Source organism: Pecten maximus, chromosome 6 (assembly GCF_902652985.1).
Source record: "Pecten maximus chromosome 6, xPecMax1.1, whole genome shotgun sequence".
NCBI classification, from domain to species: domain Eukaryota; kingdom Metazoa; phylum Mollusca; class Bivalvia; order Pectinida; family Pectinidae; genus Pecten; species Pecten maximus.
Genome location: NC_047020.1, coordinates 31,255,852 through 31,283,695, shown reverse-complemented (window position 1 = coordinate 31,283,695; position 27,844 = coordinate 31,255,852). Strand labels below are relative to the sequence as shown.

The window sequence follows — 27,844 nt, the reverse complement described above, 5'->3', positions numbered from 1 at the left end:
AGCCTTTATATCTCATAGTATAAGGATTCAAGGAAAATCACGGTCTGGACTCGTAAGAAAAACTCTTCAAATTATTCTGTGACAATATTGTTCCATTCGAAAGAGTATTAGTAATGTTAACCCCGTTATCAAGCAAGATGAATAGTTATGGAAAAAAATATCAATATACAAAATATATTCTTTAGATTCAAAGATATGTTTCCTGCAAATCCATCAAACGTATACACATGTCAAGAAAATAACATATTATCAAAATGGGTTCAGTCTTCACTATTTCCAGAATATGAAGACATGTCAGAATTATTGATGCCTGTTTTTTATCTAGAAATGACGTATGATGCTCGTAGTGCTTTGTGTCAATTATGGCTTCACTTAAGCTGATGTCATAATGAATAGTTATCACTCCATAATATGACATCAAAGTGGCAATAATCTAACATTTCTACAACAACATTAAAACAGAGTATAAGTTTTCAAACCTAACGTGTGTTTTACTGGTACGGGCCCGTGCTTATGTTGCAGCTGATGATACGGCATGGACAATATTTTCATCCATTCCACTGTAGTTCTGTTGAAGCTATAACCACCATTTATCACCAAAACACATATGATACTCCAGTGTAATCATTGAATTAAAACAGCAGGTCTAGGGAAGAAAGTTGCAATTTACCAAACGAAAATAACGAGCGGCTATTATTGATTTTCTCTTTCCTCTAAAATGAAATTATTTACACACAGGAGCTTCAAACGCGGTAATGGGGCTGGCTGCCACCGATATCCCTGCAGATTGATCTGTAGGATAACCAGCAAGCTGGGTCTGTTTGCACGAGTGCGACATTGATATCTCGATGTAGCTTGAATACCAAGACATTATAGCGCTGTGTTTACAAGTGCTTTGGAGATCAAGATTACACAAATCAATTTGATACTTAAGTGTTGGAACACATATTACAATAACACTCGTATTGAAAATTGATCGAATATTTTTATTCCTTAATCAGAAAAAATGTCATTCAATCTGATCTGTTACAAATTCACTATGAACTATACATATGTTACCACTTCTATAATATATATATCAAAGAATATTGTTTTCATAATTGAAATTATTGAAATCAAAAGTATGCACAAAAGAAATAGAAATTATTCTAGATTAATTGGCTGGGAATCGTTTAAACTAAGATGAATTTAATTTATAAATGTTAATGAATAAATTATACCACATATGTTTACTATTCGGCCAAAAAACTTCTTCACATAATTGTAATTGCAGATTCGTTAACACGTCTGTGTTGCTTTATCACGTGGAATCATTAGTTTTGTTCTGTCATTCTTCAACAAAATCATCATCGCCCTCTTAAATACAATGGTATAATGGTATTTAAGAGTGACCTCTTAAATACAATGGTATGACCTCTTAAATACAATGGTATTTAACAGGAAGACATTAATGAGATTTATAAAAGACGCTAACGTACCAAAAAAATACCAATCACGTTAGTATTAGATACAACACAATTATTAATGTAGAACTTCACACAACAGCTGTTTAAACATTTTAGAACTCCTCAGTGATTCTAGGGATCGTAATCTCGGAAAATCATCAGTGTAAACATATGTTATAATTCACACGAGATCTAGAGTTACATTCAACCAATAATTTAATAAGTTTTGGTATTTACTGCTATCAAATAATTTACCAAAAGCATGGAAAATGTGTGTGCATTTTGCGAAAGGTAACGTTAAACGTCGGGAAAAAAGGAATTATTTGCACCGGATTAATAACTCCAGTAACGGCTGCTCGTAGAAACAGATATTTATCATGTAGGATGCGACACAGTAGTTTTCACTAAATCTGCTACCTCCGATACGCTGCAATTTGGATTTCGACTTTCCGATCTGATTCATAAAACGAGTGAAATGCATGACAACTCTGACAGAAGATATCTTCCTAAAATGAAAAAAACAGACAATGATATTGGTATCTTAGGATAGTAGTTTTTGGAAAACAAAAATGTTTCTATAACGTTGTTGAAGGATAAAAGACAAAAATTAACAATGAGCTGCCTGTGGATTTTGGAGTGTTTCCTGTTTCCGCCATACAGAAATTTGCACAGACCATTTTGTTTTTTAATTTGTAAATTAAGAAAGTCGACGTTTGCCGTTTTCCTTGTGTGATGTTTTCCTTAAGCAGTATATAACTACCTGTTTGACCATAAAATGTCCTTCATTTAATCGGCGTCCCCTTGAAACCCCTTACTAGTATATAGGAACTGAATGCATGATTCGTTGGAAGTGATTACATTTGGGTTCTTTGTAATTATTTTTCTTTCTAGGTCCTTTCTTGGCGCTCTCTGGCTTTTGGCCTGTAGTTGAGCGCACATCTTGTTAGTTGTGAAGGCTATAGGCTCCATAGGCGGAGGCAAGTTTATAAATGTGGTACCAAATACAATGCCTAACAGTACTAAAGTCTGGAAACCTCTTATCATACAACCTATGACAGTGAGAAGACATTAGCTCTTTCACACGCTTATAGCATGTACGAAATATGCAAGACATGCATGCTATCTTAAAGTAAATTTAAATTATTTAACACAATATACATGCTTCTCCTTTCACTAGATATATAGATTTAACATGTACACTCATACTTGATATCAAAAAGTACAATACACGAGTTTTAGGAAGAATCGTTTAGAATAAAAATATTCCTTTTTAAAGTTCAGCATTCTTTAGGAATTTGATTTGCACTTCTGTTAAACGTTAAAATTAGAGCCTTACGCATAATTCTGCCTCTGTATCTAGCATATTCCCGCCAGTTTTTTTAACTGGCGCCAACATAAATGGTATTCTATGGAAGGACCAATATAATTTTTCGGGAGAGTGTTATTCCTTTTAGCACATTGAATATATATGCAGGATCAGTCAATTAACTGAAAAAGCCGTTATACGATTGTTAAATGAATAGACAATACAGCAAGGTCATTTATGACTTGATCGAACATATGTGACCAATTTGATGTTAAGAACATAGTCAGTTTAGTGGTTGTTCCATGTCTCTCGTGGAGTATTTTATTTTCGGTCATTGGAGCACGAAAGTAAATCATAAAACTACGAACATAAAAAACGACCTCATTCTGAAAATGCACTGTATTTTGGTTAACGGGTTTACAAGAGATAGACTTGAACACGGATTGTTGTCTTTTGAAACATTATAAAAAACAGGTTCAGGAAATAAGTTTATTTATTTGTTCCCTTCAAATTATTTATTTACATATCATATTCCATTTAAATGCAATCAACAACCATAAACGATATCCAGTCATCCTCCATTTACCGCGAAACTATGGTACGCGACTAGGTTGTTCTGAAGTTAACCATTGCAAATGATAATTCAACGGGGTGTCCCTTGAAGATGTTGCTAAGTGTGTGGTGTTCTTTGTTTCAGCCGTTATTCAGCATACAGAGTCGGAGGACTTTAACGAATTACAGACTGCCTTGGAGTACACAGTGAGGTCCATCAACGAACGCAACTTCAAGTCCAATGTTTCTTTCGATGGTACCAAGATCGAAGTGGATCTACGAAATAGTTGCCGAGTTCTACAGGAATGTAAGGTTTTGTTTAAAGGCCTGATAGAAGTTTGTCACTTTGATTTAATAGAGTCATTTTACATTTATTGTATTAAACAAAGTACAAAATTTCAAATGATAACCTCGCTTTGCAAATGTCAAAGTATTGGGGTAGCATTGTATTATGTAAGTTCTTCAAATTCTGAATCCAAACAGTCGACTTATAGTGTTAGAGGTGTTAACGATATTCCATCTAACGAAAAGATGTCCGACAGATGTCAAAAAGTCACTAAGTCACTTCTATCGAATCAAACATGCGGTTTTTTTTAATTTGCCCATGGGACGTGTGTATCTCTACTAAGAGAACTGTATATCAGGACACACAGAATAAGTAAACGTTCACTAGATTTGCTTTGTTACTTAATTATTTCTACTAAAGGTGACTATGGTAGGCCTATGACTCACTTCGCCATTATATCTAATATAGTTGGGTTAGGTAAAGTATTCATTGGGGAGTAAACCAGACGCAGACTCTTCGGCAATTATTGGTAACTTTTGTTTATCATAGTAAGTATTCCCTTGGGCTTCCTAAAATTTACGAACGTAAACATTCACCAGGCCTTTTGTCGGAATATTTGGCATTTTTTATGGTTAATGTTGTTGTACGGAGCGCTTCGCCTTTCAGCACTATTAGGAGTTGTAAACCGTTAGACATAATCTTCACCCCTTGGATCAATAATCTGGAGAAGGTCCAAATATCAGAGGCAGTCCAATCACGTGTGCCTATAGTAACTATAGGCCTCAGTTTCACTGAATAACCCCTAAAACATAGCACTATGGTTGTTCTAGTATCCAAACCATAAACAATGGGAACACGTTTATTGATATAAAATCTGAAATATTTAAATATAGAAATACGCCTATAGACATAAAATCTGAAATATATACAATTTGGGTACGACTTTTAATATATAATACGAAATATATAGAATAGAAATACTTCTGATATAAAACCTAAATCGTATACATTAGGGATACAATAGTTGATATACGGTCTTAAATATGTAAGACCGGAATACGGCTATTGATATAACATCAATAATGTAAGGATGAAATGTTTTGCTAGATAGTATATAAAATTATACATATATTACTTATAGATAGAAGGAAATATACATTTCAAGTTATCTTAGGCACTACGCTTCAGTGAGCTAAATTTATATCTGTCAATTATTTAAGGGAACGAAATCAATCATTGTGTCAAGAATCATACAATAAGGGTTTTTTTGTAAGGGAATACAATTCTGACAGTTAAATAAATAAAATTCGGGTTTTCATGTTCAAAAAGCATTTATAAAAACGAAACAGTAACGATCGATTTATTATTACGCATGTGTTATGTAGAAGCATACGTAAATAACACAGATGAAGTGATTTTGTCTATTTGGATTTGAAACAATGTAGCATTGACATGAGAGTCAAACATAAATAAAAATGTTAAAATACATAGTATGTACCTTATCTAAACAAATATATGAATATATACATCTAGAGTTTTAAAAGTTCTAATGCAAATATGTATCGAAAGTGTTTTCAAACATAACGAAAATCAAATATATGTCCCCTACTTGTTTAGGAATTTCAGGTTCGAACCACCGTTTTCTGTATAATCCGTACGTACTGTTACGAAAAGCATATTGTTATGTTTAAGAATTATATTAACATATTACAGTATGTAAGACGATAGAGAAGAAACACGTCCACGCTATTGTGATCCTTGGGCCAGAGTCGCATCAAGATATCATCCGTTCACTGGTTCAAAACGAGAACGTAATGCTTCCTTTGTTTCTGCCAACGGCCCTTGGCAACACATCTAGCAATGAGCAACGCTACCAAATCAACATGATGCCTTCCTATATCCTAGCCATTATGGACATAGCACGCTTTTACGGATGGGACATGCTCTACTATATATTTGATTCCGACGAAGGTATGCGCTCATATAACAAACATAAATATTTGTAGCATCATCAACAAGGATTAATTGTAACTAGTTTTTTTCAATAATTGCTTTGTAGGCCATGATATAATTTACATGTAGATGTATATTTATTTTGATGCATTCTTGATTTCTTCTCGCCTTTGATATCCAGCCGTTTCTCATGGTACTGAAATACAGATGTTTTCTGTATTGATTCACTTACAAACATATCTTATTTGATGTACACATCTATCACATTATCATACAAGGAGTATTATGTCCTTCCCATAATTTAATATCCCAACTATTTCAACATTTAATTCAAGTTTGATACAAAAGATATATTTATATTTTTAACGGAAATTATGAAAATGGCTGCAATACCCTCTACAGTTTTTACCTCCAATCTACTGTATAACATGAAATGTTCCTGTGTATTTTTGTTTCATAGTTTGGAGCTTATTTAGTTTAATTTAATTTTTTTTTTTTGGTAAATTTGTTTGTCGTTAGCCCATATAACAGTAACAAAACAACAATACATACAACAACATTCGTGATACCATATCAACCAGGAATACAACGAAAGTTTATGTACAACGAACGTGGCAGGTTATACATTATCCTTAACATCGAAAAAGAGAGTAAAAAAAAACCTTTTAAAACGAGAACAAATATTTGGTATAGTATTGGTTTTTCATTCTGTTTAAAGGACTGCAGCGTCTACAAAATCTTTACGGGGTTGCCGAGGACCTTAGCAAAAGAAACCGATTTACCATCAGACCCCGCCGAATAACAAATGTGTCTGATTGCTACGAGTTACTCAGATCGCTAGATCGTGCCGATCTTGAGTTGGAGGAAGCTATACCCAAGAGGATAGTCCTAGATTTGTCGTCAAAAGATGCATATAATAAAACGTTAGAACAGGTATAACGTGACAAGATATGTTGTTTTAGATAATTTCTCTTATGAACATGAAAGAGTTTACCTGTATGTTAAGACCTAGATTTAGAACTATTTTGTATATTTGAGATAATTTGAGATAAAATGTATTATCTTTCTTGCAACAGCTGTGAAATATATATATATATAAATCACGCTTTTTGGCGAGGATGGAAGCGCTTGAGCGGTCATACTTTTACATGTCCGATCGGGGAATCGAACCCCGGCTGCCTCATTAAAAGGAAAGCGTGTTACAACACTGTGACACCCGACCACCCTTAGTGACTTGTTTGTTAGTGTAATTTTTGTTTTCAGATTATAAACGTTGGAATGAATAGAGATTCATATCATTACATAATAGGCGGTTTGGTAAGTACTGTTTTTTGTATACAGTTATTAAAATAAACCTTCCACTCTATGTTTAATGAAGTCATATTCATACTGTTCTAATATCAGTGACCGCATACTGCAGTTGTTTTTCCAAGGTGTTAATACAAAATTGGCCGAAATCTGAAAATGTCCAATGTATGAGTGTAACTCAAGGGACATGTCAGCAATCTCTTTAAAACGCCTTAAGACATGCATTCGGACAAAATATTGTGTTGGAGAAATACTTTCTGGCAAATAAGAAAAAAGAGAACAAAAGCTAATAATACATTACATGTACTAACCAGGTTAATATTAACCAGGTTAGACACAATTACATCAATCTCCAACTTCCGGTTGCGATAGCTCAGTCTGTAAGAGTGTTCACCCGTGTAATCTCAGATGAAAATTCATGGTGCAAGATGCGATACCTATTGTATAATGAAAATGGTCTTTCCATAGGGTATAGACGAACTGGACCTAGCGCAATTTGAGTTCGGGGGTGTAAATATTACTGGCTTTACCGTCATCAATACAGCATCTGCGTCATTCACGGAGTTACGGAATAGAAATAAAGAAGTTTACTTTAACCTCTACCCGAATACTCCAAAATTGCTGGTAAGTCTTTATGCATAAAATACGTTATCTTTGTATAAGACAATGTAAAATATAGAATAAGAAATGCGTTAATGTTTTCAATTGTCCAGCATCTATGTGATATACTCTTTTCAATGATCTCCTCTGAATGGAACTGTAGCCTTACTTGAATGTATCCTTTCACGTCTAGGTCGTACGTGCATCAATACTAACGCCATAACTCTTTAGCAACGCCTTAGATACACTGACGTAAATTATATCTATGGATTCCTCGAGGAATTTTCTGTTAATATGTCATGACGCATAGCGTTGGAAACAGTTTGTGTTATAACTTTTTGGCAATGTATTGATTATTTGATATATATAGAGTGTGATTTATAGAGGTCACAGAATACTTTTCCAGCGGATAGCTACATATAGTAGCGGGGATGATAAGTGGATAATACCAGAATAATTTAAAGTAGAAAATACATATGTATTCGCATTACTTGAAAATGTAATACATTGTAACTGTCCAAAATATAGCGCATTGATAAGTTAAGGAGGCTATAGTGAATATCACCTTGTATCGTTTTAACAATGTTGTTTTTCATACTTCTGTTTTGGATCTCACACTTTTTGGCAAGTAAGATCACTTTCAAGTTATTATTTATTTTACATACACTGTATCATATACTATGTTTACCTATTCTAAAGAGCTTTTCACTTGTCAGATTAAGTTCGGGAGAGCTATTTTTACTCCCCCGGCATCGGCGTCGTCCGAGAACAGCTAGGTTAAAGTTTCCATCTTCTTTTTATTAAACAGTATTGTACCAATACTAATGAGAATCGGATATTTGAAATATGTGTTCCTTATGACATTTCCATTGGTACTACAGTCGTAACAGTAAACTTTGACCTATTTAAAACAAAACTTCAACCATGGTAACCTTGTATTTCCTACACGAGATAGAGCTTTCACTAGACATTTCCATTGATACTACAGTCTTAGACGTGACCTTTGGCATGCTTAAAAGAACTTTAATCATGGTCACAGTATATTCACAACACGAGATAGGGCTTTCATCTATGAGGTGTGTTCCTTGTTACCAGACCTTTTCGTTGGTACTTAAAGTGCGCACATGCTGATCCTGATGTGACATTTTATCCACTTTTAACAATCTAATTCTGAATCTCAAACAACTCGGCGAGCTATGTTGTCTTATGACAGCCTTTGTGTTGGGAATCGTGATAAAGTGATTGAAGCGTCCCTATATTAAAGGAGGATGTGTTGCTCGTATTTTTGAAATATGCGTTTGAGTTCTTGCAGAGTAAGCAATCAATATGGGATTGAATCACGTCATTGATAACACTATTGTAGTATCCTAATATTTATGATTTTTTTCTTTGAACAGTATAAACAAGCATTGGTGATCGACACCCTTAACTTAATACATGAAGGATTCGACCAAGTGAAACGTACAACGAAAAGAAATTTAGCTCTTCTCAAACGAGGTTGCCTCTCCAATGGATACTTACAATATTCTGCAAGGGCGGGGCGCCGGGGAGGGTCGGGTAGAGGCGAGCGAGAACAAGTTATGAACATTTTCCGGGAGGTAAATTTTATATCATGATAATAAAATTACTCTCAATTTTGTTTCACTCTTTTTTTTCGATTAATAAGTCAATTGAAGTTTCTTATCTTTTATGAAATTAATCATCATACACTTACACTTTTGAACAAAATTACAATTACACATTTATAACGTCTGTTTTCAAGTGTTTATGTAGCTCAGTTAAAAAAGTATATATATATAATAATCTTTTTAGCAATGTTTCCTGTTCATGTTAACGTTAACACATAAAAACTTCTCATGCAGTTTTCGATTGCTCCTTTAATCTACATTTTCTAAAAATTGCCACAAAAATACTAATTGTCATATACGGTTGGAAAATATATCCACATGAATGTTAATCTGACGAAGTAAATTATGATAATGACAAATTATCGAGAATGAAAGATTACCAATATTTAACTGAAAATGAAGTCGCTAACTCATCTTGAACACCTGGTCTGATTGTTAATGTACTCTTCCTTGAGTTTGTTAATGTATACAATATGTTAATATAACTTTCCTATATTTTGAGTTAGTTAGTCTATAATCCAGAAAAATAATGATAACGCACTAATACTTTTTAGAAATTTTCGCGGATTCTAGATCACTACCAAAACGATAGTAGTCACATATTGCGTATAATAATTATATATTCACTTATCGGCAGAAATATTAGTATCGAAATTGGATACTTTCAATTTAATATTGTCCTAAATAAAATATAAATTTCCAAGTATGTAGTTAATTACCACATGTGTTTGACAGTCCTGTTTTGTTTGATAGGCAAGACTTCGTGCTGACGAAAGTTTGACTGGAACATTAGCTTTTGATGAAAAGGGCATGAGGACTGATTACACGTTGGATGTACATCAGCTAGAATACAAGAAACGCCTTGCTAAGGTAGAGTGGAAAATTAATCATTAATTTGTTATTTCGATTTCAATGGAACATTTAATTTGAGTTTTTGTATCAGTAAATACATTTTTATTTAGCATTCTTTACTATCCATATACAGGATTAATTTCTTGTGGGTATGTATTAAAATGCTGAATGTTGACGTGTTTGTCAGTTTTGCGTATGTGATATGGAATACATGCATTGGCACTCGTCTATTTTGTTACATAGGTCGGGACTTGGTCTCCGAATCGCCCACCGTATCTTCGTTTCCAAACTCATCTTGATTCGCCAGTGTCCACGCCTCATCCGGAATCATCAAAGAATAGAACATGGAGGATCGTAACGATTCTGGTAAATTATCACTGTCGTATCAATATATCGGAACTTTATAGTTTTACCAGACATGTTACTGTATAGTTGGTAATATTCGAGAGGTTTTAAATTTCAGTATATTCGCGGTGATAAGATATACTGTAAAAGTACTTAGTTTAGTGTGCTAAAAAATAGCGCAAATGCTAATGAAACCGGATAAGCGCAATGATACGTTAGCGTACTATCTATTTTTGTCAAATAAAACGTTGTAAATAAACCTTTGGGTAGTCGCAATTTAGCGAAATTCTTCCAACCAGAAAAAGATTAACGCTAAAATATGTACGATTATAAAAGTGCGGAAATGAATATCTAGAATGCATCCATTGGTACCTACTGCATGCATTGAATAGGCGATTAAGGTGGACGGAGGTGGGGTCATCTTCCCTTGTTTCTCAGAGTAAACTAATTCAAACGAATTTAATCAACAATACCAATTTCAGTTTAAGGGGTCGGTTTCTCTTTATTTCTCAGTCACATGTTTACGTACGCATCGGTTGAAAACCACTCGTTTTTGAGTTAATGACGAGCGTCGCATATGCAATCTATGGAATTGTGATATCGGTTTAAAAAGCAGGACAAACCAGATATTATAGATTTGGTATTTACTACCCCATGCTTGATGTTCAGCTTTAGAAAATATGGAGCTAAGATATGGTCAATCAGCTATTAGTATGCTAGGAATATTTCAAGGTGGTATTTATCCGTCTGTGTCGAGCATGACATTGCAGTGTGACCGCACTATGAAATTAAAAAGCGTCGCTATCAGATCTAAAACGAGACGCACGACGCAATCAACTAAATATACTTGCTTATTGTCTGGTGTAGTATTGTCATAACACTTAAGTAGATGAATAATTAAATTGATCAAGCCAACAGTATATATCATTAACGAAACACGTGTTTAGTTATGATAAATGATTCATAACCTAGTCTAGACTTGTGAGTTACTAAACGTCTCATTAACACTGCATAGCTAATATATATTATCACTTAAAAATTATTTTGTTTGCATTTCACAAATTACAAGTCTTCACCTCGAAAATATTCAATTAATTATCAAATCGCTTGGTAAATATTTTAGCTAATATCTTTGGTTAGATTCAAAATTATATGCATTTAACATATGTTGATATTTTCGTGTTCTGAGCATTCTTGCTTTGCATTGCTTCTTCGACTGCTGGAAAGCGTGTGTGTTTTGTTCTGTCATATCAAACAACCTGAAGGGAGACCAATTCGCGCAGCTTATTAGGGTCACCATAGAAGCAGACGCTCCAGTGATATATTATGAAGTTTTATTTCACTTAAGAGAGGGATTATGATGTTTTATTTCCCGGTCACGTGATGCGTTCAACAAATCACGGACACCGTTACTATTATGAGGCATGATAATACCATATATTTCACTTCAGGGTGAAGGTATTAACGATCAGCAAACCTTTATGGCGAACTTCTAAATCTTCTAAATCTTCGTATAATAACACCTATAGCATCTTAACCTTCAGATATTTACTCTTTTTTTCCAATGATACAATATATCGATCCGAGATAATGCGGAAAGACCCATTTATTGTACGCATATGTTTGAGTGATCACGGTTACTGAGGTTGGGAGATTTGGGAAAAACAGCATTGATGTTATAGTCAAATGCCAACCTAAACACTTTGATGTTTTACAACCTATCGTATTCTGTTGAACTACAGCTGGTCATTAAAATGAGATATATATTTTTTAATATAGATCTATATATGTATTTTTTTTATATATGTTTCCCTTTAAACGTACATTTTTGTACCCCATGATATATGATGCAACATGCTGTTTGACACTCGGGAATATCATGAACATTCACTGTTAATTTAATGTGACAAGGAATCATACAATTTTGGAGTTATTTGATAATATTTGCCTTAAAGGTGTTCACAAAAATATTTCTCCGGCAAGAAAAAAATGATTAGATAACTTTAAAGAGTGGTCTTATGGCAATAGGATAACATGCAGCGTGTTGCATTACTGCGCATACAGCAATATTAATATAAGCTTACATGGACTAGGGTATTCCGAGCACGAAGCTGGCCAGCCAAACTTTTAACCGCCGTGTAAAGTATGTGAGTTGGTTTGGTTTATTTTGTTTAACGTCCTATGAACAGCTAAGGTCATTTAAGGACGGCCTTCCGTGCGTGCGACATGCATGCGTGTGGCGAGTGCGTATGCATGTTTTGGGAGGCTGTGGTATGTTCGTGTTATGTCTCCTTGTGATAGGCCGGAACTTTTGTCGATTTATAGTGCTATCTCACTGAAGCATACTGCCGAAGACACCCAGCAGCACAACCCACCCGGTCACATTATACTGACAACGGGCGAATCAGTCGCCCCACTCCAAATATGTTGAGCGCTAAGCAGGAGTAGCAACTACCATTTTTAAAGACTGGTATGTCTCGACTAGGGGACAGAACCCAAAGCCTTCCTCACAGCGGCGAACGCTCAACTAAAGGCCAAAAGTGAGGCATTATCAAGAGAGACATTAGGAAGAAGAAAGTTAAGAAAGAAGAGAAAAGATAAGATCCCAAATTTAGTCGCCTCTTACGATCATGCAATGGGGGCAGCAGGTACAATTCTTACGCCCTACCTACAGGGATAAGTATGTGAGAGACGACAAGGTCATTATTAGAAATTGTTATACCGAAGAAAGCTTTTAAAATTATCTTCATACCCCATTTCACAAGAATTGTTTGGGTTTCCTAACTTCGCTATACCTTGCTTTCGCCATTGATAACCAAAACCCGCTCAAACTCCGAAATTGGCGAGCTTGTCCTCCAAAACACCCTACCCCAAGACAGAAATCTTAAGTCCAAGAGATTTGTAATTAATGTGATTCCCTTAGGGTTCAGGATAATTTGGACCCTACAGAACGCTGCTGCTGCAAGGACACCTATTCTTTCCAAACATATGCCCCTATTACATGATTGACCTTCTCCAAACTGACTGAGGCTTTGTTCGGGACTGCAAGTTAATTATCGTATTTTCAGAATGACTAATTTCGTATTTGTAGACAGCGTGAATAGTAAGTTTAGGCGCCGGGCAAGTAAATGCTTTAGCATATGCGCTGTTACTGTTCCGATGCATCCCCCCGCCCCCCATTTGCTATATTCAAGTCACAAAATCAGTATTGATAGTTGATATTTTTCTACACAATTTTACACAAAATAATTTTACCATATACATGTACTATATATTGCGATACAAAATAAAATAAGCAAATACCCTAGTGTCAATTTCGTATTTTCCATTTTTATGTCATTTACTAAGCTCGTCTAGTCACTTCCGGCAAATTATCTGACACAAATGAAACATAAAAAATCAATGATATTTTCCATACAAGTAGCTACCATATCAATACTTTGAATAAACGGCACATTTTGTTGGTAGGTGGGCTCCTACATGGTTGCGTCACCTTTTGTATGACGTAACCAAGCCACCTAGAATCCACCATTAGAGAGAACAGGATAGAAAGTAACCATCGATAGCTTCCTGGTAAGCTTATTATTTTAAAGAATGTTTTCATTGTGACCCCTGTCCTCTAGATAGACTTGACGAGCATAGCAAATGTTTGGTTTGGTTTGGTTTATTTTGTTTCACGTCCTATTAGCAAATGTTGTAAACATAAAGATAACATTTTGTAGTTATACTTAATAAACGCCACATAAACCCTGGAATAGACTGAAATTGATATCTGCCGGTTCATAGTTGCTATTGATGTTTTGTGTTTTGTTTTGGCAGGAAGATCCGTTTGTGCAATTTGCCTCATCAAATGAAAACGGTGAAAATAGCAATGCACCCATGGTTAATAATCGTCGATTAGAAGGGTATTGTATAGACGTAGCAAAAAAGGTGAAACACAGATACAAGAAGGAATTCGGTGAAGACTTTGAGTATGAAATACATTTAAATGACAAATTCGGTAGCGTGAATGAAACAACTCACAAATGGAATGGTATGATTGGAGAATTGATTGATAATGTAAGTTTTCTTATATTTTATATATACACACTATATATTTTATTATTTTACTTCGGAATAATGTATTGTACAGGTGTTTATACAAACGGACTGGAAAACAGTTTGTAAAACGCTTACCATTGTATCTTAAATGGTATAAATGAAACGACGAATATTCCATGAATCAAATAAGATGTGATAGGGCTTCATACCAATACGTACAATTATTTTACATAATTAACTGCAATGTTAGTTAATATGGACAGTTTACATATATTTTAATAATGTTTCTATCAAAGTGTTGTGTTAAATATGATTATGTATGTGATGAAGATTACTGCTGAAAAACACCTGTGAAATATACATATGTAGTTGATATTTCTTAAATCACCGCTAAAGGATCAGTTTAAGCTTTTATACTCAACTGTACTGCAGAAATGGCATATGAAAGTTATGAATTATATTGATATTAATTAATGGAATCGTTCACAAACATAATTTTAAAAATGAACAATAATGTAAAGACCTCCTTCCCCACATTTGTTTTTATGGCAAGTATTTCAGGGCATTAATGCACTATTTACCTAAGTTTTAATTTGGTTTAGCCCTAACATTTGAGTACGCAGGAATAGGTACATGTACGTTTACAGCATTTTTGGTACGTTTCAGTGCATAGAAAACATTTATATTGAGTTGACTGACCCATTTAATCCAATATTGATTATGTATACTTACAGACGGCGGATCTGGCACTTGCCTCCTTAACGATAAACAAAGAACGGGAGAGGGTTGTAGATTTTACAAAACCCTTCATGAAGCTTGGAATCAGCATTATGATCAAGAAACCGGATAAGCAGAAACCAGGAGTTTTTTCTTTTATGAATCCATTATCGAATCTCGTCTGGATTTGCGTCATGATAGCATTTCTGGCCGTTAGCTTGGTTCTATTTTTCGTTGGTAGATGGAGTCCTTACGAATGGCAAGAGGAGACGTCTTCTAAGGATCATACTACAACAAATGCTTTTACCTTTTCAAATACACTCTGGTTTTCATTAGGGGCTTTAATGCAGCAGGGATCTGATATATTCCCAAGGTTGGTTCAGGCATAATACAACATTCAGCCTGAGAGAAATTTGTAAATATAAAAATGCTAAGTTCCATGTTGTCAGTTAAAATTTTGGCCAAATTTTTAAATCAAACTCATGCAAATCGTTTTTCTTACGCACTGGATTGTTCATTGGAATAGTTCACATTTTCCCTCACACTCGCATGAATATTTCTATTTTGTATGGTTTGTGATTTTTTTATCACAAAAACCTCTTTTTCTTATAGTTGTAGTGATGTATTTTATATTTGTCTTGTTTGAAGAGGTATAGACTTTTTTTGATTTTTTTCAACGATTACACCTATCTTGAGTAAACAACTATGTTCTTAGCTGTTCCTTCATTTTCATATTATGAAGATTATATTACTTTCATAATATATCATTTAAATTATTATTATTGCATTACTAATTCATAACACACCTCTTTCAACCACTAGCATTTCATATTGCACCATTTTAAAACATTTTTTAATTCAGAACTTTGATTTTACATGATTTGTAGAAATCTTTATATACTATCGAAAAACTAGAATACAAATTCATATCCTTTAGAATAGAGTAAATACTTTTTAAATCATTTCAAGATTAGGTGTTCTTTATTAAATGTCATTATTTTTTTATAACATAACTTGCAGACGGAATGCTTTCCTCTTTTAGATATTCAAAGATATTATTTTTTTTTTGTTTAAATATATTTTCCATCTCATTTTTTTCTCGAATTTATGTGTGACGGTCCACTTATTTTGACGTTCTTCTATATTTTGCTGTTCTTTTGAGTGCATGCGCAAGGGAAATGTAACAGCCGTGGCCAATTGTTCACGGGTATTTTATTGTTGAATGACTTTTAACGGTTTATCATACAAATGACCCATCGGCTCCAATTGCTCCATTCACCCGGTACATTGTTGTATGAATTTCATATTTTTACAATTATCTATTAACTGACAACATGAAACATGTTTGGCTATTCACTTAGCAATAGGTCTTTTTAGTTATATTAATAAGATATATAAACTTTCTTCATCTAACAATTAGGATAAAGGTATATATTTAAACTAATGTTACCCCGTATGGAAAAATGCAGCAGAATCTATAAACGTGGAAGCCGGTTTAACAAGCTGATTTGAATGACGCATACATATGATGTATTGATATTAACAAAATTAACATATCCCTTATACATTAATACATATTTAATTTCTATCAAATAAAAAAAATCTTATTTTAGTAGGTCAGTATATTACAATTTTGATCTAACCAGAAGTCCATATGTGGTGATTTTAGCTTTATCCTGCTTAGCGCTCAGCATACAAGGAGTGGGACGACTGGTTCGCATGTTGTCAGTATAATGTGACAGGGTGGGGTTGTCATGCTGGGTTGGGTGTCTTCGGCAGTATGCTTTAGTGAGGTAGCACTATAAATCGGCAAAAGTCCCGGCCTATCACAAGGAGACTTAACACGAACAGCATCCGAAAACATACATACGCACTCACCACCCGCATGCATGTCGCACTCACGGGAGGCCATCCTTAAATGACCTTAGCTGTTAATAGGACGTTAAACAAAATAAACCAAACCAAACCAAACCAAATTATGACGCGGTCGATATATGGTTTTATTAAACCGGAAAAAATATCAACCGAGGAAGAAATCCAATGTTGATATTTTTAGGTTAATAAAACCATATACTTATCGAAATCAAAGACAGTGATAGTTTTTTTTTTATATAAAACTACAATTCGAAATTCATACTCCGATACAATGTTCAATATACAATGTAAGATATTTATAAATATGCGCACTAGACAATAAAGAATCAAAACGGTAAACAACGAATAAAAAATGCATTGAATCCATTGCTTGGTAAATAATATAATAACTCTCAAAGTGTCAAAGGATTTGTCTGTCATTGTCATGATAATGTGCAAGATATTGGACAATGTTTAATAATGCCATTCGGAAACAGTTAAGAAAAAAACTAGTCTATCAGCAGTTTGATTAACTCTTTCTGGTACGAGGCTAATATTGTCTCTTGAGAAAGCCGTGTGACCGTAATCGGAATTAGTGCAAAATGTATTTCTATGATAAAATACTCCTAAATTATTAGACACGTTAACCGTTAGGTACCAAGATATTCGAAACCTGACGGTGTTAGTTAATTGAAAACAAGAAAGCATATACACTAAAAACCACAAATGATATTTCAAGATAATGTCATTTGATTTTTTATTTTAGGTCTTTCAATGTAAAATTTATCGTAATTATATACAGTAGTTTCATGTATTTGTTGTAGAGGTAAATATCAAAAGAATTGTCTTTGTCTCTGAAATAATAAATATAATTATATATATAAGTTTTAAAACCAGCATGTCTTAAACGTCGAATTTTATGTAGAGAAACGCCAAACACTTCAGCAATCAAATTTTTACAACACACACATTTACTTGATTGGTTTTCAACCTTGGGCAAATATCACGGCCTGGATGCATTCATGCAAAATTCAGATTTTATGGCAGGAAAAACATTTTTATAGCAAGAATGATAAAAAAAAGATACTGTTGACAATATCGATGTTAGAAATGATTTTTGTCATATTTCATACCATACATTTATGACATAATAAATGATACTTTGGTACCTTTAGATCGTTTTCCGGGAGGATAGTTGGTAGTGCCTGGTGGTTCTTTACCTTGATATTGATATCCTCATACACTGCTAACCTGGCTGCCTTTTTGACTATCGAGAGACTTGTCACTTCCATTAAAAGTGCAGACGATTTAGCAAAGCAAACTGAAATCGAGTATGGGACATACATGGGTGGAGCTACGGAGAGATTCTTTAAGGTTGGTCATATTTTACATATAACTAAATATAACTGAAATTAATTGATTATACAGTTTCTAAAGCCCTGTTCGATTATTTCAAGTCAAGTTATTAGCATATTGTCTGTGATTTTCCGTATCGGTTTCTAGACATGGATACATACATGAGCCTAAACATACCTTTAACTTTCTTTCTCTCTTTCTCTAAAATCATATACAAATTTCATATACTGCATTATGCTGTAAATTCATATGTTGTAGATGATTATTGGAAAGCGTTTATGAGTTGCGAAAAGTTGTCCTATTCATTTTATATTTTAAAATAAAAAATACTTCTAAATCAAACATGACTCTTATTATATGGATATTTGATAAACACGTTCTATTTAATGTGAACCATTCTTAATTAGGAATCACGTGTATCCGTATACAAGAAGATGTGGCTGTACATGAGAGCAAACGAAGACAGGGTGATGGTGATGAAAAATAGTATTGGAATTGATAAGGTCAGAAATTCGAAAGGAAAGTATGCTTTTCTACTGGAGTCTCCCCTTAACAACTACCAAGGGCAGAAAAAGCCATGCAATACGATGAAAGTCGGTGAGAACTTGGACAGCAAGGGATACGGTATAGCGACACCATTGTACTCTCCTCTTAGGTAAAACTTTCATCATTACAAATTCTTAAATATAGGTTATATATGTGCATTCCATATTTTCAACACTTTCGTGATCAATATCAAAGCTAATATTCATTTTAACACTCAAATGGCATTATTGGTGTTATGTTGTTGGCATTATTGGTGTTATGTTGTTGTTCCGTTAAATAACAACGCCACAATCCATTGTATGAAAATATTATGCACTTTCTTGAAATATTTCTTCAATTTCTGACCGAGGTGTTCACTAAAGACAATGAATAAACAAAGGTTTATATACAAACTTGTAGATTAGGATTCATTTTTTTTGTATTCTTACGTTTATCAATATGTACATTTCAAACAGCAAAGTGACAGAACAAATCGTGTCTTTTTTACTGTAATACATTTTTTTTTATTTGATTCAAATTTAACATTCTTTGTTTTGTATTTTTCTCGCTGATGTACAACCTGCTAGAAAAAAATTAAATCTTGTCGTATTGAGACTTCGGGAGGAAGGCGAACTGCATAAACTCGAACAGAAATGGTGGTATGATAAGGGAGAATGCGGAGCTATAGATTCTAAGGTACGTATACCTATCAAAATAATCAGGCCATTTAAGGACGGTGGCATCTTTAATGGAGTCAATGGTTTTCAAATGACATTTTATTGAAATATCACGTCGCAAGACGCAATACAGTGTAGTAAGGAATATCTGCTTGTCCTTGATACAGAATTTGTTATTTTGATTTCTTTTAAATTATGAAATTGTATATAATACGTGTAAAAATAATGTATATACAATGTATGATATATAGAAAAATGATTACTCAAATAATTATTTTCGCTTTTGAAAACAACAACATTCTGAGAAGACATATCGTCTTCAAATGTCGCAGTTTGATAATTAATATCTTAAAACTGAAAGTTTAAGCATTATAAGAATAAATTATCAAGTAGAACATTTTTGAATTGAGCTTTTAAGCATTATGAGATTATATTATCTCATACATAAATTTGAACCGAGGTTTTTTAATAATGAGAGTATCTCATATCTTATCTCATACACAATTGCAATACTGGAGATTAGATTGTACTGATTTGTTTTGCCTGAAAAAAACCCCGAAGCGAATGTGAAAATTGAAATTAATTAATTTGAGTTAGTGCACCCATATTAATTGCAACAGAAGTAGTAAAAAAAAAGGTGCAATCTGCGCGATCATAATTTAGATCATGAATTCAGTATTTGATTTTAATAGTTTATGGTTTATTATTAATGACGTTGATTTTACAGGACGGCGTTAAAAGTGCCTTGACTTTAAGTAATGTATCGGGAATATTCCATATCCTTATTGGTGGCTTAGTTCTCTCTATGCTGATGTCGTTACTAGAATACTTACTTCACAGATATCGTAAGAGAGAAAAGGCAAGTTAAATTTTACAGTTTATAAATATATGCTATGAATCTTATAATAATGTTATGATATAATATTTGTTACACTTGATAGCAGACAAAAGACGCTTGTGACTTCGCTAAACTATCAAAATCATAATTTAGAGTCTCCAGCGCTCACAGCAGTTTAAAAATTTGATTCTATGTAAAACATCGTGGTATGCCAGGTCATCTCTGCATAATATCTTTGTTAACTATCTTTTATACACGCTAGAGGTAAACTGTACTAACTGTGATTTTGAATAGGCCTCATATTAAAGTATTGTAGTTGCGACTATAACGTTCTCCTTGATTAGAAACCATTTAAGGATGATGATTATGGATACGATATACATCCTTTATATGGCCGGGGTATTTCAATTTCACTGATTTCTGGTGGTGTAGAATTTTATCGAAAAAAAATCCACCTTTTTTCTTTATTTTTTTCTTAATTAGAAATATATATTACTCGGTGATCCCCTAAAATATGTTAACCGGAACTAGGCACCGCACAGAGTTCAGGTTATGAAAAAGGCTGCGTTTAGGACTTTCAAATGATAGATACCGTTTTCCCCTTTTACTCCCACTTTTTCTCTTTCTCCTCCTTCAATCTCTCTTCTATTATTAAATGACATCCGCGTATCTGTATGCTGAAAATATCCCACATAATTACAATACCGAAGCACATGCTACAAACAGGTTAACCGAGCTAAAATTTCGACATTTTTGGACACCTCTCAACATGATTTGTGACGTAATCATTTGAATCGACCTAATTGATATTGATATAACTAGTAAAAGTTTATATTCCCTTTACTGTTATGCCACATTTTACAAATCAGTTTTTCATTGGGCTCCCGAAAGGGGCATGAGGTCAATCTAACCTAAACGCATTAGTACGGTATACGTACGGTCGTCGGAAGACTTTCAACATATAAAAGGTCATGTTGACATTAAGTCTTCGTGTTTTTTGCCATAAAGCCATAGGCTATTTTGATAAAATGCATAGTTTAACTGTTTAATGAAAAGTTGTGTTATGCAGTCATATGATAAAGTGTTTTTTTTATCAGAGTTTGTCTCAATAAGATTCATTTGCTGCTCGGTCGTTAAGAAAAATATGGTAAATGGATGAGTTATCTATTTACCGGCCCGTTCATGCGATTATGGAACAACGTATCTGATAATTCAGTATTAATGCTGTATGTGAATGTCACATAAAAGGCGTCTTCTTTATATTACATTTTTCCCTTTAATTTCTCATTCAAGTGGGAAATAACTCGATTTGAGATTATTTCTATGTATTCAAAATTAAACAAAATTACACTGTATTATCAATTTTCATCATGACAATAGCTTTTGTATTAATATGCGAAGTTACAATTTTATATCAGACATCTGCTTTTTATCTTCTTTTCTTGACAGCAACAGAAACAGTATAAGACCAGCAATACTGTGAAAATAGTTAAAAAGGACCCTCTGGAGGTTCTGAAAGCTGCAGGTTATACAGAACATGAGAATTCGGGGGTAATTGTAAGCATTGTAAATCTGTCTCTTCGCATGCCTCTACTCTCTCGCTTAGTTAATATGCTTTTATTGTATGCACTTCAGCCGTTATATAGACCAGCTGCACTGTAGAGACACAACAATGTTACCGTCGTCGTAATTAAAAGCACTGACTGATATATGAATGAAATGGAATAGATTGCCTTTGATACACACACGCCAGATATTTTCTGAAAATAGAACTTTTTATAGGCCTGTATTTACTGAATAAATATGGCTAATTAAGCTCAATTCAACCTAATACAGGTATGAATACAGTACCTGCCGAATTAAAAAGCACAAATGTTAAATACCTACCACCTCGATTGTTACATACCTTCAGGAAAGGGTTATTGAAGCCTTAATGATTTTGTCCTTTTAAATATGCGCCCGTGTTTGCACAAATTATCCGATAAACATCAGGACAGGGTTTGTTCATACCAAACAATCTATTTTGATGAGTTTCCGTCAGTTTTAAAAGTCAATGGTCTTTAAAAAGACTTTCAAAACAAAACGCCCTTGACCAAGTTGAATCAGTCATCCTCAACATATTTGATTGGTGGATAAGGAGGCGTGCTGGTATATCTATATGATTCCCCTTTCATTTTGCTGTTATTTCAGTGAGAATCAATACATTATTGTGTTTTACATTGCAGCGTATACAGGGAAAAACCTCTACACTAAATACTTTTACTCTCATTTAGAAAAAAGAGTAATGTACTCATTTGTAGTTCAAATATACATACGATAATTACATATGATACTTGATTAAATGTCGGGAATATACTTACATATCTTGATTATGTTATATGATCAGTGACTGTACCGGCAAAGTAAATTTAAAATCTTCGAAACCTTCTCGTAAGCAAACAAACACAGTTATAAAAACACAGAAACGCAATGGATCAGCTGTTCTTACACATAAGCAAATAAGTACTGTTAGATATATACGGCAATGTCGCTTGATCGTTGCAATGTTATGAATATTTTGTTTATATAATATTATCTATCTAACGTTGTCCGTTTGTGCATATATTTAATGTATTCTTTTTATTTATTTATTTATGTTTAAAAGCAAATAGTTAAGTTATCTAATCAAAAGATAGAATTTGATGTACATTATAATATCAAATGCAACCCTAAAAACTTGTGTATGGCAGCATGTAGAAGTCCTGCTTGTAAGAGTTGTATACCCTGAACAATGCCACTTGGAACACAATTCATTTATTGTAATGTTTAATCATTCCCTGAAAGTAAACGAAGAAAATCAAATAAATTAATTCAACAATGTGTCCATAGGTCGTATGTATAATAAGCACGTGCAAGCAATATGCCGATGATTAATGAAAATATGTATTTGATATAATTTCTAATTACCTAATATTTTTTATAATCTAGTATTTTGTCTTTCGAACAATTTCCTACTTATACGACATCAAATTTTATCCTAATCAGCTTTTGCTTATTCTTTTGTGCAGTACACATATAGTCCTCCCGAACAGTTGACGACATTTGAGGGATCAACAACCACAAAGCCGGAACAGACCGTTATATAACGTCGCATGAGGCCGCTCATTGGGGCATGTGTGTGTGGCTATTTTTGATGATGCAATGAGTTATTGGGATGTTTGGATTTCGAGTATTTAATGAAATTAAAAAAGTAATGTGTAAGATCAACATATTGGCTATAAATCAAAACTGTCAATGAAATTATATTCATTTTTTATTATTCATATATCTATGTTTCTTAAGTAGAAAAAGATACAATTATAAAGACTGAATGTGAAAGAAATTGTGTTCGAAAGTTTATACCTCGTGCGAGTTTTACGTGAGAAACTTATATGATTTGATGCAAAAACATTGTTATGTATGTGCGACATGTTTTCCATCCTTTTAAAGAATTTGATATTAATAAGATATTGAAATATCATCTTTTAATATAGACATAGATCATATGTCAAATAATATAAACTGAAAGTAATTTAATATCACAAGACGTTGCATTGGAATTTTTCATTGTTTAAAAGATTATTTTTTTCTAGGAAACTTACACTTTAAAAGGACTTATGTTGGCAACAAACCCGGCACTCCTTATTATGTATTTTATTTCTATAATTAACTTGGGTTTAATGTTTCCGACATCTGTATAATTTTGCATCATTGCAAAGACATCTTATAATTCACATGTCCCTATTGAAGATAAAATGATCCCTCCTGTTATTTACTCATTGTTAATTATATGAATTTGCGAACATGTAAAATGTTTTATTTGAGAGATCGTTTATATTTGTACACGTTCCATTTCGGTAGGTTTCTTTGACCGCACGTTGACTTTTCTTTACTGTCAATAAATTATTTTAAACGAATCTAAATGTTTGCGTGTCATCTATACGAGAAATAAGTTTATAAAAAAAAGAATGTTTATTTCATTATCACATATGCACATCTGCGAATAATTTCCATATCGCGTGCTGTTTCTATTCTTATGTTTAATATGTCAAATATAACCGCCTAAGAACAAATGTGCAAAGTGATGAAAAAAACAAAAAAATAATCTAGTAAGCATTTCGATGCAAATTGAAACTCTTCAAATAAACAAAAGTGGTATTGGCTATAATAAAACTAATTAGTGGGGAAATATTTTTACTGTCAGGAAAATAAATACTTTAAAGGGTACACTCTTTAGAAAACAGACACTGAGATGATTCCCTTATTTAGCAATGTAAAGCAACATTACATGTGCTTGCAAATGTTATAAATTTGGTTAAAATTCATTTGGACAGTTTCAAATTATAGATCAATTGAGTCGATTAAAAGCATACACTATACATGTATTGACAGGTACGTCAGGACAAACCTTCCATTTCAATATCATCATTTACCATTCCGTCATAAAAAAATAACTCATATAAATATAAACTAGGCGATATCAGGTGGACTTTCCTTAAAAAATGACATTTTTGCTGACCTTTCGTATCTTCCTTACATAGGTTATCTTCGCTTTAAATAAATCAGGCGTATAATTATCTCTTCCGTCAAAGGGAGGAAACTCATTTTTGAAATTGACTCATTGGAATTACAGTATATGTAATAAACGAAACTATTGAATTATCTATGAGAGTAATTAACGAAAAGAGTGTAGGTAGTTAAACCTAATATTGTTTTCATTAATATACTTTTTAAAAGAATAAATGCGAGTTAATACGCTCTTAGCGCGGAAGAAGTTTGAAAATTAGCTTATTATCAATATTAAAACAAGAAAAACGATTGCTCTAAAGACGCATTGGATTATATCAATTCAGATCTGCAGTAGTATGGTGCTATTTTGTACAGACATAGAGTGAAACAATTTTTCAAATTCATATTTTCTTAGCTTCTGGCAAAGTCAGTAAAAAGAAATATTAATATTATCTACATTATACAATCAAATTATTTTCCAGAAAGTAAACATATCACCAAATATAATCAATTTAAGAAGATATGTTTTAAAATAATGATATTGGGTGGTAAAATCATTATGTTGTAGCTAAATAATATCAGTGCTATTTTCATCAAATACATTCGTGTCATTTATAACGTAATTATTGATTATGTGAGAATGAGTTTTACAAACATAATAAGGTACTTGATAAAACGGTCATAAATATTCCATAAGTAGGATTATATAAAATGCTGAGTATGGTGTGAAAATTAAGGACACAAGTCCAAACTGTGCTCTATCCATAAAATACTGTAACAAATGCAGTTTTTATAATTCTATCATTTAATTTTTGTTACCTCCCTTTTCACTATGTCACTTTCCTTGTTGAGAAAATTCTACAGAAATAGACAATTTACTGAAGACAATACCAGTTATCATGACTGAATAAATGTAGAATACACATTCTGTATCATTTATAGATATTCTCGGTATATGGGACCTTTCACAAATTGCAATGTTCTGTTTAATTGATAAATTGTATTATGTCACATGAATGACAAATAGCACACCTGTATACACACAAAGATTTATAATTCTTAAAATAGAAAACACCCTTCTTATGTTATAATTTAACAAAGTTAATTGAACGCCATATTTCTTCATTTGAGTGTACGCTACCAATTTTGATCGATATCATTATATGCATTTTCAATTGTTGTTCATTTTTTAATAGGGTTTAGATTATTTAGTATTAATCAGTTGTTTATTAAAAAGTAACATTCACGTTAATTTGCACAATAAATTGATTCAAAGATTTGTGGAATCAACATTTTACCTTATATACAACTGTTTCCGTTAAATCTTACAATACTTCTGAACAACTAATATAGAATATCGGCTCTAGGGTCTCGGTACTGACTTAAGTAAAGTTATCCGTTATTTTGTATCACGCCATATCAAATTATTGATACGTTCTAATAGAAGCACGTTTATAGCGCGGGCTATAGGCGGTCGTTGATTTATTTTTTCATTCAAACTGATGTATTTGAAGTTGAGGCTGAAGGTTGGTGTGATTTTAGCAATACAACATTACAGCCTACAACTAGAAGATTATCAAAACACTGGCGAACTGCATTTTTGTGCGATTGTGTTCTTTTTCACTAACGATAATCATTGTTTCTTAGACAACCGATACTAATTGTTTACCGATTATCACTGTTCCTTAGACTACCGATGATCATTGTTTTGTAAACTACTAGTAATCATTGTTTCTTATATCTACTGATAATCATTGTTTCGTAGACTATTGATAATAATTGTTTCATTGACTAATGATAATCATTATTTCATTCACTAATGAGTAGCATTATTTCTTTGACTACTGATTATCATAATTTCTTAACACTACTTATAATCATTTTGTTGTTGCTTTAACATTAAATGTTAACAGTGCTTCGGCAATTAGATTGGTTTATTACATTTTTACTACAGGTTGGAGATCGCCAGCGAATCGAAGTAGAATTAGTGTTGTAAATATTGTACATGAAAATGTCGACCACTTGGAAGAAGAGTGTTGCGACTCAGTGTCATCGACCCTAAATAAAGTCTTATATTATTATTATATAATACTAGTAAGAGGCGACAAAAGGGTGGTTCGGAGGTGATTATTTGCACATGTAGTTTCTTTATGCCTTTTAATTTGACACGCATATATGACTAAACTAAATCATGCGCACCCATTATGTGTTAAATTCTCTATACCGTCTTATATGTATATTCTATTCCTTTACAACGATATTAGTATAGAACGCCTGCCCAAGCGATGACGGTCAAACTAAAATCCATAATAGCTTCTCACGCGAAAAAGAATTGAAGTTAGGAATAATAAGTTCAGTACCCATATAATCCGATCGGAGAGAATGTCATACAGCTGCGTCTAGGTTATGTAATTCCGATGAAACGACACCTTAAAATGGCCAGTGGGAAACCGCATACACGCTTAGAAAGTATTCCTCTGAGGTAATAATACCTTGAAACCAATAACAAATGTACGAATCTTGATATTTTATTTTTGCTTAATCTTTATGAGACCTTATATTTACAACGTTCATAAAGAAAAATCAGTCTGCTGAATGCATGTTTAGTCGCGATTTTCTGGAATGATCTAGATATCTGTTATGAATAACTATGAATAGCAACAGTATGGCACTCGATTGAACTGATACGATAATTGGTCCTGGTGTGACAAATTCCTTGAACGGAATGTCACTGATAATTACGCCATTTTAGATTGTCATAATTAACTTTGTCGTCTTCATTTTCGCCCAAAAGGATTAAAGCTAATTAGTAATATAACTGGTTTGTAATTGAATCTGGCAACACTAATTACGTAATTTGTCATTTTTTTTTCATTTCTATGTGAACAGTTTTCGTGCTCAAATGATTGATTAGAAAACAGAACTAGTATTTTTCCTTTCACCATATAGGCAACATTAATCTTATTTATAAAAAAATATCAATTTAAATAACTGCTTTGTTATTTCCAAATCAATTCAAATGATATCAAATAAC

General features: G+C 33.0%; 1 protein-coding gene across 2 annotated transcripts in view; it reads left to right on the top strand.

Moving 5' to 3' along the window:
* The window catches only part of LOC117329526 (glutamate receptor 2-like), a 38,494-nt gene extending 14,276 nt beyond the window's left edge, over positions 1-24,218 (top strand). Inside the window, exons 2-17 of one of the 2 annotated variants that reach the window (XM_033887510.1) lie at positions 3,449-3,610; positions 5,303-5,560; positions 6,261-6,475; positions 6,806-6,859; positions 7,319-7,474; positions 8,848-9,048; positions 9,832-9,948; positions 10,174-10,296; positions 14,095-14,334; positions 15,051-15,406; positions 18,063-18,261; positions 18,651-18,898; positions 19,356-19,464; positions 20,173-20,304; positions 21,733-21,834; positions 23,331-24,218. In XM_033887510.1, the coding sequence (XP_033743401.1) occupies positions 3,449-3,610; positions 5,303-5,560; positions 6,261-6,475; positions 6,806-6,859; positions 7,319-7,474; positions 8,848-9,048; positions 9,832-9,948; positions 10,174-10,296; positions 14,095-14,334; positions 15,051-15,406; positions 18,063-18,261; positions 18,651-18,898; positions 19,356-19,464; positions 20,173-20,304; positions 21,733-21,834; positions 23,331-23,408 (2,750 nt within the window). In that variant the 3' untranslated portion in view covers positions 23,409-24,218. Of the gene's footprint in view, positions 1-3,448; positions 3,611-5,302; positions 5,561-6,260; positions 6,476-6,805; positions 6,860-7,318; positions 7,475-8,847; positions 9,049-9,831; positions 9,949-10,173; positions 10,297-14,094; positions 14,335-15,050; positions 15,407-18,062; positions 18,262-18,650; positions 18,899-19,355; positions 19,465-20,172; positions 20,305-21,732; positions 21,841-23,330 lie in introns of both variants that reach the window. The other variant, XM_033887509.1, reaches the window with a different exon arrangement.
* Positions 24,219-27,844: the final 3,626 nt, after the last annotated feature.